The 17,974-nt window shown below is 44.3% G+C and overlaps 1 protein-coding gene across 1 annotated transcript; it reads right to left on the bottom strand.

Annotated features, from left to right (window-relative positions):
- Positions 1 to 391: 391 nt before the first annotated feature.
- TRIM14 (tripartite motif containing 14) lies at positions 392 to 10,251 on the bottom strand. Its single transcript, XM_077171318.1, is given in 7 exon segments — positions 392 to 1,360; positions 2,442 to 2,534; positions 3,588 to 3,762; positions 4,796 to 5,029; positions 5,952 to 6,047; positions 8,434 to 8,440; positions 10,062 to 10,251. Coding segments are annotated over 7 exon segments (1,296 nt in total). The 5' UTR covers positions 10,217 to 10,251; the 3' UTR covers positions 392 to 824.
- Between the last annotated feature and the right edge of the window lie 7,723 nt (positions 10,252 to 17,974).

Here is a 17,974-nt window from a genome sequence, read left to right as displayed (position 1 = left end):
ATATTTCATCCTCTTAGGGGTTGTACACAGCTTCTTCTCATGCTGTCACTCAATGGAAGGAATAGGGCCACCCAGAAGTCCAATTCAGAGCTTCTGTCAGATGTAAGACCAGCTAGTGACTATTAAATGTGGCCACAGAAGCTCCAGTTCCAGAAGGGACCTTTCCAAGAGTCAGTGCCAGACTTTGATTTTTCCAAGATGACACTTAAATATGAGCTAATTCACTTAGTGCATTTATTATTCAAATCTGACCTTGTTAATGATAACAATATGCAGTATAAAATCTTGAAGCTTGAACCAAACTAAACCTGTTGCCATACACAATTGCAGCCTCTCCAGGCTGATAAGGGGAGGGAGTTCATTAAAAAAAATTTCAAAAAGTCAATATCCGTGTTCCAGTCTGAGTTGTAATATGTATCTTTCAACCTGACTTCTTCCATTTTGCGAGTTGAAAAATACTACATACGGCACTTCAGGTAGTACAGCAACACCATTTATAAATCAAATCATCTTTCCCCATTGAAAAACACATATACATTTAAAAAATACAGTTGATTTACTTGAACTTACTGTTACAAGTTGAAAAAAGTACAACAATAGTATATACTGCACTTTGACTGGTATATCGACATCACTTATAAAAGTGAGGTCACCTTCCCTCATTAAAAAAAAAATACACATTAAAAATCACAGTTGGTTTTCCTAAACTTATGTTACCTTCTAAAAGCATCATAATTACAACTTTGATACAACAGAGATGAATTCATGTAGAAAATTGCTGAAGTGGCATTAGCAGAAAAAGCATGAACTAGTAGGCTTATTTCTTACGTTAGTTTGCATGTTCTAATGGACCCTTCCCAGAGTCTCAGGGCTGGATAAACTGGGTCTGTGAATTTGCAGCAGAAGGTGTGCAAATGAGCCATGCCATTGCTAACGTTGTAGAATGAAAGGATTCCTGCTTCATAATCTAGAAAAATGCCAATGCAATCAGGATCATGTTCTACCAGGATGGGGATTCTCTCTCCCTTGTGAAATGCCCAGTATTCAAAATCAAACTTCTTAAGGCACCAAGATGCTCTATTCCAGCCCAGTCGACAGGCTTCAGAGTCTCCTTTCCTGCCAATGGTCGGGTAGGCTGCGCCAATCCACTGCCTCTCTCCAGCACGAAGCAGGTCAACTTCCCAGTAATGGCTCCCAGAAAGGAATGCGTCTCTGCTTAGCACTTGCCATTATTTATCAGATCTTTGGGGACTACAGGGGCAAAGTATTCTCCTCCAGCTACAGCTTACTTCAAGGTGGTCTTCTGACAATTTCAGTTTTGGGTGAATGCTGTCATATTCCCAGGTTGGTGATCTTGCATCTGCAGTAAAAGCCATAATGATACTTGCTACATTTCTCATGACCCTTGGAAAAAGTCTGGGTTATAGAACACCTGCAAAGGAGCTCACAGTTTGAAGTGCCTTGGGACAGTCAGAAAGCCTGCGGTCCCAGGAACATGGGCTGGAAAAGGCATGCCGAGGCAGTCAGAGCAGGCCACTAATATTGCTGCCTCCACACCTTTTGTGATCTGGGCCAACCATGGTGATGGGGACCTCAGCCACAGCACCCTTTACATTCTGAGTTAGGGCTCAGCCAGAAAGCCCACAGGTCCAAGGACACTGGGTCTGGAAAAGGCATTCCAGTCAGAGCAAGACAGGGACCCAACATTGCTGACTGTACATTAGGTAGGGATGGGATTCAGCTAGCCACAAAGCCTACATCTCCAGGGACACTGGGGCTGTAAAATGTATGCTAAGTGCATAAAGCAGTGAACCAACACTGCTGTCCCCACACCTTTCTAACGTAGGGCACCAACGTGATGCGCACCTCTGCCACAGCACTAAGCTGCCATTTGGGCTGAGGGTCAGGATTCAGGGAGCCACAGAGCCCACAGCTCCAGAGACACTGCAAAAGGCATGCCAAGGGGATCACAGCAGGGCACCAACACTGGTGCCTCCACACATTTCTAATCTGGATCACTCATGGTGATGGGATAAGGAGAAGCCATACACAGAGTGTTACAATCCTGTGGTCTGTTGAGCCTGGAGGAGACTAAAGGGAGACCTCACTGTAGTTTACATCTTCCTTGTGAGGGGGAGAAAAGGGGCAGGAACTGATCTCTTCTCTGTGGTGACAATGACAGGACCTGAGGGAATGAAAATTCTGTCAAGCAGGGCTGAGGTTAGGAAGAGGTTAGGAAAGGTTCCCCAGAGGGTGTTTGGGCACTGGAATAGGCTCCCCAGGGAAGTGATCACAGCACCAACCCTGACAGAGCTCAAGAAGCGCTTGGACAACGCTCTCAGATATGTGGTACTGTGCAGGCCCAGGAGTTGGAACCTAGTGATTTTTGTGGGTCCATTCCAGCTCAGGAGATTCTAGGACTCTAGCATAATCCTACTTACATTTTAAGAAAAGCAACCGATCAACAGGAGTCAAGGTTTTCAGCACTGTCCCAGGCTCCTTCTTTGCAGTGAGATTAAGGCTACTGAAAACGTCTGGGCAAAGATGAAAAGGGACAGCTTAGGGAGTCTGCCAGTTTTTCAACAATCATTTTCCAACTTCATGGACAAACTATGTTACTAACTATGTTACTTTTTCTGGGGAGGGGCTACTCATTCTATGTTTTCAGCATTACGCTCTTTGTATAGCATAGAGATGCTGGACTAGTGTTCCCACAGAAATACACAATGCCAATTGAGCACAACACCAAGTAATCAGACCTGATTCCTTTAAAACTGGCCCTTATCAGAGGGCCAGCTGAAGATAGCTGCAGGTGCTTGCTGCAGAGCACCTCTATGATGCTTTCTAGCAGTCCTACACACATCCTGCAGTCTTTCAGATCAGATCCAACTATTTGCCCCAGCAACTCCTACTGTCTTTTCAGTGGCAATTCTCTGATAAGGGCTTAAAAGGCAGCTGGGTGAAATGTGATGGCCAGTGTTGCCTGCTCACTCAAAGAGCAGCAGGATTTTCCCATGGTTATTTAGCTTTGTGCCTCTGTGCCACATTAGGAAAAACTGCTTGCCTTCATTATGCCAAAGGTCATTGAAGGATGAACTAATAGCTCAAAGATAAAAGGATTTCTAAATAGAACATGTCAGTTCAGCTTTACAGTACTAAAAATCATCAATTTTTTTCAGACTGAGGCAGATCACCAGGTACATCAATTAAAAAAAGCTTTCAAATTTTAGAGGTACTCCAATGCCAGAACACTTGCATTCAATTGTAACTGAGAGAATCGATACATTCTATAGGTGTGATGGTCTACATTAAATTGTATTGAAATACCTGATGGAACTGGGGGGAAAAAAAGCAACAGACAAACCAAAGATCATCTTCAGAGTTGGAAGAGAAATCTCTTAGTTCCTAAATCACCACTCTATCACCTAAATCACCTATAACAGCATTACACCCATGCTGACAGAAAGCAGTATCCATGCCTGAAACACTGTTGTTTCTCCAGATGATTTGGTAAAAAGTCCTGTTCTTACTTAAAAAGTACACTTTATTTGCAAAGAGAGCAGAAGAAAGCACTCTCTTCAGAGCACTCTCCCAGGTTCCTTCTTTAAGCTGGGCTTCCAATAGTTTCTGTAGAATGGACTGAAGAGCTCTGATGAAGTGTTTATAATGGTTAAGTAAGTGTTCAAACGAGAGCAGTATTGGATGCCACTTTTCTAATGGGTGTCTGGATTCCTTAATTTCCTTCTCAATTTCTGTGTACTTCTGAGAGCAGAAAGCCAAACACTACAATTAGCAGAGACTGTGACATGAAAGGACTCTTCCATCCCAGCTCCCATACACCACAGAGCAGGGACAGCTCCAACATGAGGTAAACCTATGGGCCATAACAGGCAAACTTTGCTGAGATCAGCCTGCCTTTTAGCTCATTAGCCTGGCCATTACCTCCTCCTGCCAGTGGAGCCATCCCAGACATGGAGAACCCAACAGCCACAGTTAAAGAGATCCCTCCAAGATGGAAATGAGTTTAGCCTAGCCAGGACCCTTTGTGGGAAATCCCATCAATGGCAAAATCAAACTATTAAGTTTTAAAAACAATTTGAAGAATAAAATCCAACTTCCCCACAAGAAAATCTCCACAAAATCACAAAGAGCGGCTCCTGTGTTTAGGTGTGTTGCTAGCACACACAGCAGAATGCCAGGGCCATATCACAGCAATGGAAACTCCAGTCTGACACATTGCAAGGATGCAAAAATGCTCCAGAGGCATCATCCTGTAAGAAACTGCATCTTTTGTCTTGTGTCAGGGCATAAGCACATGGCAACATAATCTTTCCAAGGAAGGTGAAGATTATCGTCTGTAGGAAAAAAGAACAGCATTGCTCCCTCCAGTGAAGTGGAGGCTTACAGTGATTAGGATTTCTTGCAATTAAGGAATTTACAGATTTTAACTTCCCTCCTGAGGTTGCCTGAGGACTGGCTTTTCTCATATCTTCATATTACACTGGACAAGGAAAGACTTGATACAGCATTTGTCTTCAAGATTAAGAGACATGTCTTTTCCATCTATGCTTAAAATTAACATGAATTTCATACAGACCTGAAATCAATGCCACAGCAGGAAGACCTGCTCAAAAATCAGGAACCAAATTTGTTCACCAAAACAGCAACACAAAGCAAATTAAAAAGCGCTTAGGAAGATGCTGCTTACAAACAGAAGGATCTATAGAAGACACCACTAGAGAAATTTACCAAGGACTGTCAGGGTAAGAGGTAGAAAGAGACCATACAATATCACCTCCAGCAAATTAATAGGATCACTGTCCTGTTGTATTTGTCTGATTCAATGTGTGAAGGTCTCGAGGGCTTCAAGCTGTTCTTCACAGGACCTCAAATGCTGATCATGTGTTCCCAGAGCTTGCTGAGTCTTTTCATCAATGAAGATTTTTGCCAGACTCTCTTCCTCCCGAAGAAGTAACTGAAGCTCAGTAATTTTTTCTGACAGCTGCTGTTTAATCATATCAGCATGTGCCTATGTATAAAGCAGAAGAATGTCTCCTCCCTGGTCAACAGACCATAAACATTTCAGACATTGCTCTTTCAGGCTTTTAGTGCTATGTTTTGGTTGAATTTTACTGATTTTCTCCATCTCTTCAGAAACATGTCTCTACCCCTTAAGGGAGCACAGATATGATCTACCTGCTGATGTCTGGATGGAAAAGAGTGAGAGAAGATTCCAAGATGCCTATATATGTCAAAAAATCTGTTTTCAGCTGGAATTAACAGGGTACCATTTGTAACAAGAAACGGATCTTTTCCTTCAGTAGCAAGACTTCGACTGCTTTTAAAGCAAGCCAGACACAAGTAAGTGGTAGGAAGAGAAAGCCTCCAAAAGAAAGTAGCATCAGGCCAAGTCTCTAAAGCCCCCTCAAGCTCTTACTGACATTTCTGTAACACAAGTGCCTAGCGATGCTCCTTAGAGCAGAAGTAATTTCATGCTCTATAAATGAGGTACAGCTTAGCATACATTCCCCTTCTTAAGACAGAATCAACAGAACTGTTCCTGTGTTTACTCAACTCTCAATCCAGAAAATTCAATAATGCAGTTCAGTCCATATCATACAAGTTCAGTGCATATCATACAAGATACATAAGTGTAGCCAGAATAACATAGGCAGCTGGGGCTGCCTACTATTCCTCTGCATAAAAATTTCACCCTTGGTCTTCCAGAGATGTTCAGCTGATCAAGGAATGAGGATCAGGTCTTTGGAGACTCTCCCTCTTCCCTCTCTTTGGTAGTGTAATATATTGTGATGAATACAGGGAAAACACTCTTCTCCTGGGAAGTAGAGTAGCCACCCAATAGATGGCTGGGTCTTAGAATAGCTACAGAGAACACAAAATGTCTCCCCTTGGAAAATGACCATCCAGTGGAGAATAAAATCACACTTTACTTTCACATCATTTACAGCCTGCTCTATGCTCCTTCTGTTGCCATCTTCTTCCTCTTTTCTCTCTTCTAGATTCTTCAAGCACAATGCCATGAGTTCCTATACAACAATGAAACAAAATAAAATGCTGTTTCGTAACACCTGTAAAAACCAGAAACAACTATCCAGCTTGATTTTCATATAGGGGGGTACTGAAATACACTGTTTCAGAATCAGAATATTCTGAATTGGAAGGTGAAACTCTTAAATGAAAGGCCTTCTATGAGGCTTATTAAGGCCAATTTAGTGATGAACCATAAGGATTTCAGCATTTCACCTGGTGGTTACACTGGTAAGGTTTAGACAGTGGGCAAATTAGCACCACCTTCTTAAGGAACAGGGAAACCCAAAGTGAAAAAAACATATCCATCTTTAATCTATGGTGCTGTGTATTTCCATTATGTGCTAATGCATTTAGCAGCTGAAGGGCAACTAAGTACTTTTATTTAGAGGATAAGTGGAAGGCTCCACTTATCTAAAAATCCAGTGAATGTTCAGGATGCTTCCCAGTGTACAAATGACCAATCAGTTACCTCACTATTGCCACAGTGATGCTGTAGTCTGAATGTCTGCAACAGCTAATAGTGTCAGCATGGCTAGTAATCAGTCACAGTATCTGTGACACTTCTCAGATTATGGTGTGCCCAGCACAGCATAATCAATGTTCTGCTTATATCTTGCTCCAGTTTCTCACCTGCAGCCCTCTGAAACTGGCTGCCCTCTGCCCAGGAGGTTGAACAATCTTGATATGCCTGCTAATGTATTTTTGACATTAGTAACAGGAAGGATACAGGCAATGTTGCCCCACAGTTCTCTCAGTGCACTGGTGCTAAAACAGGCCCTCAGTAAGTACCAGGTAAGCTAGTGCCGCCTGTAGCTGCTATCAGTGTCCTCTTCTGCAGCTGAGACCCAGTCAAGAACACCTGCATGCACATCTAGCAGGTCACTGCAACAGCCCCAGGGCACCACAGCATTTAAACTCTGCAGCATGGACAAACAGAGCATGAAGTGTTGCTTCATGAGCAACAGTTTGCATTTCTGACATGTCTCCTTAGAAAACACCTGCAGTTCGTCATTTGAGTATGACAGAGTCAGAAGAAAATGGGCTCCCAGCAAAAGCCAGAGACTCTGAATCTAGAAGGCCCTTGGCACAGACACATCCATGCAAGCAGGTAAATGTTCTTGCATAGAGCAAGACACTCATGCTATTTATTCCAGCCACAGTTTTCTAGTCTTGTCCCTGAACAACCAGAAGAGTTCTACACCACTAGAGGATTCAGGAATTCTACCAGGTACCAGCCTTCCTTAGTTTATTTTGCAGCCTAGACCTCATTCCTTTCCTCAAAGACTGACAAAGACCACAGTGAAAAACCCAATCTTCCTTCTTTGCTAGGAACACACATCACTTTGCGTACTCACAACAGTGACCATATGCAAATACTTATATTAATCACAAGCATTTCTGGTTAAGCATTACTTTCTTTACAGAGATACATGAAAGAGCTGCTTCCTACCAATTGAAGACTGTGCCAGCAACCCATGTCATTCACCCTAAGGAATCAACTGAAAATCTTCCTTTAGGGATTGCCTGGGTTTTTTAACTCATTCAAATGAAAACACTGTAAAAACAAGGATTTCTGAGATGACACTCAAAGCTCCAGTCAAGCTCACAGGACACATATCAAGTGCAAAGAATGCTGATCCTGTGTGCTGCATTCAGGAGCACAGGGAATATCCTTTTCAATGATTTTAAACAATCTCTGCTCCACGGATGAAGCAGCTGATGGATCTCTCACAATGATTTTCATGTCTTCTTAGCACTCACAGCTAGGATCTGCTGAAAGAGCTGTGGAAGATTCTCAGTGCAAGAAGTGCTGCCTGGCTGATGTCACACCACAAGGGCTGTACTGAATAACTGCTCACAGCAAACAAAATCACTAGTCAAAATACCATCACTTACGCTAAAGCTATTGATAGTTTGTGCCTAAAATCTCTGCAGCCCTAAGCCAGTAGATGTCAGCAGATACTTCCTAGGGACAGAGGGTCACACGGGAGTACAAGTTTCTACCCCACTCACTTCCTGATTTAGCAGAAACAAGTCTTTATCAACAGCACATTTTTCCTTCCCTCTGTCCACCAGACCCCCAGGGAAGCAGCACAATTTGTAGATTTGTGCACTTTGCCTCAGATCAGGTTGCCACTGCACAATACATGCATCACCCACCCACTGCCACCCGGTCGTGAAGGGAACGCAAACACTTTAGTGAGTTCCCACCTGGAAGAGGGACACTTGGGATGAAAGCAGACCAGCAGGCAGGTGCAGTGCTCTGCACTGCTCAGATGTCTTGAATAGTTTTACCTCTGTGCTGCAGTTTGCACAGCCCTCTTCCCTTGTAATGCTCTGTAACATGAAGTGCAATGGAATTCTCCAAGAGTTTATCATGACCTGCGTACTAGCTCACAATCTGTGTGAACTTCCAAGCAGGAAGTTCTGTAGGAACTGTTTCTTCCTAGTGTTTTCTGCAGGAAACCTCCTCATAGCACTCCTATATCACACAAGGAGTGAGAAGAAACTTTCTGAAGTTAGGGAAAAAAAAAGGAAAAAAGAAAGAAAGAGAAGAGAAGAGAAGAGAAGAGAAGAGAAGAGAAGAGAAGAGAAGAGAAGAGAAGAGAAGAGAAGAGAAGAGAAGAGAAGAGAAGAGAAGAGAAGAGAAGAAAAAGAAAAAGAAAAGAAAAGAAAAAGAAAAGAAAGAAGAGAAGCTTCTGAACATCAGACTTCTGTGTTACAGTATTTTAAGTCTCCCAAAGTTAGCACCACAGCATGCAGGCCTTAGTAAGCCTCCTGGCAGGCTTTCCAAGTAAAACAGCACAAAGGAGTATTGCAAGGAGTATTGGCAAGCTTGCAAAACTTCCTGAGGGTATTTGGTGGACAGCTACACTAGCATAAAGAAAAAAATCTTAGGGAAGAATCCCTGGGCTGGCTGTGGCTGGGATGGAGTTTATTTTCCTCATAGCAGCCCTTGTGGTGCTGTGTTTCAGATGTGACTATTCTGTGAGTGCACAGAAGACTAGAAGGGGAAACAAGCAGGACATGACCTCTACTAATCAAAGAGTAGTACCATATAACATCATGTTCTGCAAACTGGAAGAGGGGTGTTTAGGTGGGCTAGCTGCCTTTTGCTCAGGAACTGTATGGTGAGTGTCTGCCTTTGCATCACTTTTGTTTTTTTTCTCTTCCCTCCACTTCTTCTCTTATTAAACTTATTTTTATCTCAATCCATGAATTTTCTTGGTTTTAATGTTTCTCTTCCCCTGTCCCACTGGGCAAGGAAGCGGAATAAGCAGGCACCTGTGTTGTGCTTATCTGCCTACTGGGGTTAACCCACAACATCCCAGCGGAGTTATTAGAGAACTGTGAGTGGGCAGTCCTTGTGATCTAACCAGCTACAATGGTGGGGCCAGGGAACAGAATGACCAACAGAAATGATCTTTCCCTTACCCTGAGGCATCTATGCTTTGGTCAAAGGTTGTTCTAGCCTGTCAATAAAAACAAATTTCCTGGGACAGCCACACTGATTCCACATACAAGGTCTGAGGATAAAATGCTGCTGCATGTGATCTAACAGTGAAAGTCACTTCCTCCTTGCCCCTTGATTTATATACCTGTTTTGTGGATGCTTGGGTGTGACTGATTGACTCTTTCCTTTTCGTACACAACCCACATCCTTGTGCAGTGGCATCAGGCTGACCTTGTCTGTATGGGGTCTACAAAGCACTTGCTGAACTACAGAAAATACAGAAACTTTGTTCTTAGTTAACACAGTCTACAAACCTTGAACTCCACAAGGCGTTGATAAGGCGAGCAAAGTAAGGCTAAAGGCTGAAGATCGGCTTAGTTCTGTGGCACTGCACTAGTACTCACAGATACCACCATGACACTCTAGCCAAAGAAAACCCAGAGGCACGCGTTTCAGAAGCGAGGGGACAACCGGCAAGACATGAAATGAGGAAGGTCTTGTCTCAGCTCCAGTTTCAGCCCCGCTCCGCGGCACAGCGGCCCAGGCCGGCACTCACCGGCGTGCGGCCTGCGGCAGGAGGCAGGCGCGGTGCCCGCGGTGCGCGCCCAGCGCCGGGCACAGCGCGCACACGCAGCACCCGCAGTCCTCGCAGAACAGCTCCAGCGGCCGCCCGGCATGGGCCCCGCACAGCCGCGGCTCCCCCTGCGCCATGCTGGAGGGTGGGGAGGAGAAGGATGCGGAGCCGGCAGCTGTGGGAGAGGCGGATACGGGGCAGGCGGGGGCAGGGAGAGGGCGATGCGTGGGCGGCGTGTGGAGGGTGTGCGCAGCGAGCAGCGGTGCCGCCCTTCGGGCAGGCGAGCAGTGACCGTGGCCGTGGCCGTGAGTGTGGCCGTGACTGTGGCCGTGCCCGTGCCCGTTACTGTGGCCGTGGCCGTGGCCGTGGCCGTGTCTGTGGCCGTGCCCGTGCCCGTGCCCGTGCCCGTGACTGTGGCCGTGGCCGTGGCCGTGCCCGTGCCCGTGGCTGTGGCCGTGGCCGTGCACATGACTGTGGCCGTGGCCGTGACTGTGGCCATGGCCGTGACGGCGGAGGGCGGCCGGGCCCCGCCGTGCCTCCTGCCCGGCTCACTCGCCGCCGGAGCGGGGACCCGCAGCCAGTGCCGGCAGGAGCGGAGACCCGCAGCGGGACAGCCGGTGCCCTGGGAGCTGCCTCCGTCCGGAGCCCGGGCTGGAAAACTGACCGATTTGTGGAATTTCAGCAGCGTCGGTGTGGGGTAGGCTTCAGTGTTGTGGCTGAGCAAAACACTTACCTGATACAAAATGTGGGGGGAAAATTGTCTTCAGGGTATGTTTTGTCAGTTTCTAATTTTCAATTAGAACTTTGTGCTTTGAATGGTCTCATTTACAGAAATCCAAATAGAGCGCTCATGCTCTTACAGAGCTTGCACACTTACCTTCATTGGCTGTTAACTCTACATTCAACCAAATTCATACTAGTTTTTTAACATGCTTTGTTCTTCCTGTGAATAAAAGCAGTAGAGAGTATTCACACACACAACACATGATGTGAAAAAATAGGAAGATATTTTAAAACTGAGCCTTTTGGTGCAACATGTGGGAGTCAGAATACATATTAGTACATAAGAATGTGGAGTACTGAGGAACAAGGGCAGTCTTGCTGAAATTCATGCATCAGGCAGAATTTCATGCCTGCAAAGATGCTGCTAACATAACCAATAATTTAGAAAGTGCCTTTTGTACATAAAAAAGTCAGGTTTTTTTTCTTGGAAAGTGTTTCATACAGACCCCAGGATAGAGTCATGGAATCTTAGGGATCATTATGGATAACTGTAGATTGTTTGCTCTTGTTCTGCACACACAAAGTGCTAATGCCTGCTTTAATAAAATAAGAGTTTCAGGTGCAGTTTCACCTGCTCTGGTGCTTGACCAAACTCAGAAAGAAAGGTTTTCCTACTGTCACTCAACATTTTTCTCATTACAAATGGAGCCATGTTGTTTCACTGTGCCTTTCCAAGGGGAAATCTCTCTTTTAGTCTCATCTTCTCAATCTACGCCCATAGAGGAGCTGTAGACAGTGCTGAATTCTCTGACAGAGGCTGAACAATTCCAGTTCTTTGCCTGTGTGTTTTGAAATGCCAAGCTTCAGTTCCACTACTATGTTTGCAGCTCCTGCAGGAGGGTTTTCCTGATGCAGTCTGTGCCTTGTCCAGAGGAACGTGTGTGTTAAGTAAAGGATCCCATCTGGCCATTCAGGAACACTCTGTCAGTCACAGCACCAGAGACTGTCACTGCTGGGACTGAGGCCCCTTCACAGGGCTCTCTCCAGTGAGCCAAAGGGTCCCTGCCTCACTCCTACACACCCCGCAGTCACACAGTCAGACAAGGCTTCCCTAAGAGTTCAACCCCAGCTTTCCAGCAGCAGCATCTCAGACCTCTGGATCTCTGAAGAGATTTATTTATGGTTTGGTAACAGAGTAACACCTCCAGCTGGTGCCTCAAGTAGGAATCCTGAACAAAGGATTACCTGGATTTCTATACCCTCACAGAGAGTCTGGGCTCTTCCTGCCCAGTCCTTGGCTCCCGCAGTGCCTCAGTGTCCGGTCACCTGGCTGGGTCACAGGCCCCTGTGTCCTTTGCCTTTCCAAATGTTGGCAATTCCTGACCTCTTGCCTCAGGCTCCCAGCCAGAGCTCAACCTGCAGCTCCCACTGCAGCTGCACCCCGAGCTACCTTCACAGAACGTTCATCCCTTTTTTTGGATTGAGCATATCTGCTAATATATTAAAAGGGGAAAAGAAAGCTTTCGCAGCATTTTACACTGCCCTTACTTACAACATTATTACAAGTAACAGAATTAAGGCTAACATTGTTGGCATAGGGTAGAAATTATTATCAAAACAAGATCATGAAAGATTCTTGAAACTCATTTATTCTCCAACTTGTTAATAATTCACTACCTGTTGGATATGAGGCTGGTGTATCAGTTTTCTTAACACAAAATTTTAACAGCAAAATAAGAACACAGAAAGACAGCATATGGTCCCTCCCATTAGATTCTAATCTGATTTTTTGTGACATTATCTTGTTAAGCACTACATCTGCAGGTTGTGTATCATTTGCTTGTATTGCAAGTGGGGTGGGCTGATACTATTGCGCATACTTTCTCCATTCCTCGAACCCTTTCTGTATTTTATATATAAAATACTGGGTCATGCATTCTTTTCCATCCAGAAGGCTGGTGTTAGCTGGAATACAAGCTCATGACATAGCTGAGTGGCTTCCAAAGAAACTTTCTGCCTGTGCTACGGGTTGTGACGGAACATTCCAAACATTCCACGGCACTAAATGTAAGGTTTGTGGCCATTTTTGTTGAAAAGGCTTCTGCCCAGCCTGATAGCTGATCTGCTATCACTGGCAAATGCTTATACTCAGCCGTAGGAGTCCACAGAGTCTATTTGTAGTCACTGAAAAGGGAAGTAGGCTCAGTTAGTCATCCTATCTCTGAGCTTGGTCTCATACTTGAGAACTTCTGGTAGGCTGTAGGGAAGCTGTCTGTGATCCTTCTTGCAGTGGTATAAATTCCTGGAGCTACCCATTTTTTCTTCTTTTTTTATTTGGCTAGCTGTTGCCTCTGCCTCTCCACCTACTTTATTGTGAAACCTTCTAACCACACAGATTAAATATCTCTTGGGAAGAGTTGGCTTCCCCTCTGTAGACCACATTCCATCATAATCTTGTGTCGCCTCCCACTTTTCCCACTGTTTCTTTTCTTCTCTTGAGCAGTCCTTCTCATACATGGTCTCAGGGTGTCTCAAATTTCGCCAACTGGAGCCACAACAACACGTTCTCTATCATAGGTAGAGGCATTAGGCTCACTGGATTCAAGGTGTTACATCTCTTTTATATTATCTGCCATTGTGAAGATCAGCTCATATCTATGTGCCCATTGCGTGTTAGTGCTTGGGCTGCAGACTGTCACATCCCACTGCTCCACATCATGTGGGATATGAACTGTTTCAGGATAAGGGGAGCAACTAATTTCTAATATTTTTGCTGTTGTTGCCACTGACTTAGGCTGGTGCTTCTGCTGCAAATGAAGCTAATTTAACTGAGTAATATGCAACTGGTCTCTGATGGGGTCCTGAATTATGCTTTACCGCTCCATGGGTTATTCCTTTACATTCTTGAGCATAAAGATTGAAGGGTTTTGTATAATCTAGGACCCCAGGACCAGAGGCAGACACCAGAGCTCCTTTTATTGCTGTGTAAACTTATTCTTTCTCCAGGGCTGATGCAATAGACTTTATGTCTTTGTTCTCGCAGGAATCTATGGCAAACAAAATCCCACAGGTCTGAGCAAACCTGGTACATGATTTTTTGACTGGATGTGGGAGCCTAATTATAGCCTCTATTCTTTTTTGACCTGTCGTTCATCATCCCTTTCCAAAGTAAAGTGTAAATATTTAACTTCTTCTCTGGCATAGCTGAAGTTTGGATGGAGATGCAGGCTGTTCCCTCTTTTGGCAGTACATAAATATATACTGTCTAATATATAAACACTCTTGTCACAATTAGGCAATGACACATCATCTACATATTGTAAAATAACCAATATGCCCAGTAACTTTATAACTTTATTGCAGTGCGTTAAGTCCCAAAATTCTCTGAAGATTCAATGGGTCTAACCTTCTGTATCCTGAAGACCATAACAGAACTTTCAAGCATTTTCATGTTTACAAGGTTTGTTTGGTTGTTTTTAATAAACACCATTACAAGCGAGTACTAGTCCAGAGGAAATCTCATATATGTACAAAAAATAATGCAGTGTTTCCAGCTGACCTAAACTTTCTGGAGAACCTGCTCTTGGTATTTCAAGTTTACACCACAACAATCAATTCAAATAGTTACAACAACACACAGTTTGAATATGAACATTCCTTTACATGAAGATCTCCCTGAATCCCCCATTTTGGAGACACCATGTGCACATAATAGCAACAGAGGGTGAACTATTTTATATAATGTTTTGTGCACTCTCCAAAGACATGTTTTGTCTGTGCAGGAATTGCCTCAAAAAAGAACTGTAAGGAGATGCGCGGATCACCTTGGAGATCTGCTGTGGATATGGATACAGCCCAGCACAGACTGACACTCCGTCCCAAAAAAATGGGAAAAACCCATTTTGTTTCCCTGCCCAAAAAAATGGCTGTGGGCAGTGAGAGTTCACTGGGTGCTGTCAGAGCTCTCCTCAGAGCTCCTGATCAGTTGTGCCACTGCACTGGGTGCCCCAGGACAGGCATCTCCACCAGTCTGGATGCAGGGATCTGAACCCAGCACCTGACTGATGGGTGGAGGGCAGGGCAGTCATTGCTCATTCATTCGGAATGGCGCTTGCCTGTCACTCCAGAGGGTTTCAGCCTCAGGTCTCTGGTTACAAGTAATTTAATCCTGGTGTAGCAAGAGAGTAAGGGTTTGAGCTGGTGCCCCAAGGAGAAACCCTGAACAAAGGATTACCTGGGCTTTTATACCCTCACAGTTTGTATGCCAGAAAGTCTGGGGTCTTCCAGCTGAGTCTTTGGCTCCTGCTGTGTCTCAGTGTCCAGTCCCCAGGCTGGTGCCACAGGTCCCTGTGCCCTTTGCTGTGCCAAGGGTTGGCAGTTCCTGGTCTCCTGCCTCAGGCTCCCATCCAGAGCTCAGCCTGCAGCTCTCATTGCAACTGCACCCTGAGCTACCTGCACTGAATATGCTCCTCAACACATGGCTGGTCTTCATCACCACAAAACCACACAATGGTGATGGAAGATATTCAGCTCAGGACTCTGGCTCCTTTTCTGGCAAAGTTAATCCCCAGTCTTAATTGTTGCAGAGTCACTCCATGGGTTGGATAAGCCCAGACATATCTTGATTGTCGTGAAGGTCATGCTTGTGCTTTCTGCAGCACCTCACAGTCCCTCAGAAGACTGGCTCTGCCTGCCACTTAATCTTTCCTCATCCTCTGTTTCATACGCTCCTTGTTTGTAATGACAGCAAACTCTGAGGGCATATTCCATCCTCTTGCCCTGGTTGCTGATAAGAGCATTAAGGCACATTGGGCTCATCTTCTGTCCCAGAGGAATGGCACTAGTACCCAGTACAGGTGTTCTAGTCTATCTATCCAAACTCAAACATAAGGTTGGCTGTAAGGACATTTCAAGGCCTATTACTTGCAGCATTAGAATTTGCAAGTTATTAGTACCTAGGGCACTTCCCATTACAAATTACCTCATTGAGAACTAGATTCTCTGTGCTTTCAAGCATTTTAAATTGTTTACAGTGGAGAAGAGAGTTGTGATAAAACTAAATAATGCTTGCGTAAACACTACTGGACAACCCGGTGCTGCTATAATGCACCAAAATAAGATGTAATTTCTCCCCAGTACTTTACTAACACTGGGGGGGGAAAGTGCTCTTCCACTGTTGTTGTGAGACGTCTGAAGATTCTCTTTTCATCCAACTCCCACATTCATCTCTCTGGAGGGAATACCTTTAGTCTTTCAAAACAGGTTTTAAATGTCTCAGAGTGTGCCTCATGCTGTTTTTGGCAAGCAGAATTATCCTCCAGTACAGACAGTGGAGAGAAGAGTTAAATCATAAGAAAACAGGAAGCAATAATGTTTTCCTCATTCAGCACAGTCTCAATGTGAAAGCCAGCTGAGGAAGAGTGGGTGGAGTGTGTTGATAGGGTCAGAATGGGCCCGAGTCTTCATCTGTTAGTTTTGAGGTGAAATGATACTTTCCTTCTGCTGACTTGGATCTAATATAAGCCTTCTGCAAAATAGGGGTGCATTTCTGCAAGATTTTCTGCAAAGTGTTTCTGCAAGCTGGCAGCATACGATACACAGAGACCAAGCTTTTGATTAGGTGTAGCATCCTCTACGTCTTTGTACAGAAAATTTCTAATACAAGCTCTGATTCCATCTTCATGGAATCAGTTTGTGTGAAGTATGGGGGGGGGCTAAAGGAGGAAAAGGGTGGGTAAAGGGGTAAAGGAGAGAAGTCTGTTTGAGCATACAATTTACAGATCTTGGTGCAGATCTGGACATCTTTGCAGCTATCTACAAAAAACCAACCAACTAACCAACTCAAAACCAAGTGGAATCACCACTTCAGCAAAGACATTGAGGACTGTAATTTGCATGGCACTAATACACCATCTGTACACACTGAAGAGCCTTTAGTCCCTGCCACACAGGGGCTGAATGTTAAATAAGCCTGAACTGAAGAATCCTCCATCAAAGTGGTCTGTTTTCAATAGAAGTCACCCTTTCCACTGGCTTAAGAAGAGAAATAATTTTTTCTGCAGAAATCAGAGTTTGTATTGGTTTTGTTTCCCTCATTGCTACCCATTTCCAGAGGGACCACACAGGGAAGATCTATTTTATTCTGAGTCAAGAGAACCTTCTGGAAACATATGCATACATGTGTGTATTTTAAGTATTTTAATTGTACGGTTAGTAAAATGTTTTATCAGTGCTGTGTGAGTTCAGTTTTCATGTTCAAGTATGTTTTTTTCCTGAAAAATAAGTACAATTTTGAAACTCCTAGTTTTACTGGCACTGGATGCTCTCTCTTTCGGCATTTTCATTATGAAACTAAATGAAAGTAAGAATTCTTCTGTGGCTTAGCTATCCACTATTTCGTTTAAAAAGACAGAAGATCATTTTAGGCTATGAAAAAAATCAATGTATATCTTTATTTCTAATTTTTAGTAGAATATGTTTTCAAACTCATACTTTTCCAAATACACTTTCTGCAAGAAAGTGCAAAGATTTGTGCAAGGATAGTATGCATTAAAGATTTGTGCAAAGATAGTATGCATTTCGTTCAAACCGACACGAAAATTTTGTCTTTCCCTGTAGTATCACTGAGTTGGCTGTGTACTGGCAAGCCCTTTCAACACACACATTTTAAAGCACTGAAAAGTATCCCAGGTAAACAGAGGTAAAGAAAAAGTGCATGTTTTTAATGTCTCAGTTTTTCATAGTGACAACAAACCTTGTGTTGCCTGGTCCTCAGAACTGGGATGACCATGTCAGTGGGAAGTGAGTTCCCATTTGTAGACACTGAAATTGTGAGGGACCAGTTGTACCAGTTGACAGATTGTAAGTTTTTTGTGCCCACACTGGTTCCATCCCAGAAAGATGAAGAAGGTGGTGGATGTCCCAGCAGGACCCCTCTCATCACCTACTAAGTTCTTGGGAGTCTGGAGAGGTGCCTGCTGAGTGGCACTAGTCAGTGTTATCACAGCTCACAAGGCCATGAAGGATGACCCAGGGAACTACAGACCTCTTAGTCTAACTTCAGTACCTGAAAAAACTTTGGGGAAGATCCTACTGGGTGCTGTTGAAAGGCATTTAAAGGATAATGCAATCGTCAGGCACAGCCAGTGTAGATTGACAAATGGAGAGTCCTG

The sequence above is a fragment of the Agelaius phoeniceus genome, chromosome Z, assembly GCF_051311805.1.
Source record: "Agelaius phoeniceus isolate bAgePho1 chromosome Z, bAgePho1.hap1, whole genome shotgun sequence".
Classification (NCBI taxonomy): Eukaryota; Metazoa; Chordata; class Aves; order Passeriformes; family Icteridae; genus Agelaius; species Agelaius phoeniceus.
Note: the sequence above shows the minus strand (reverse complement) of the source record. Positions and strands in the feature narration are given on the sequence as shown.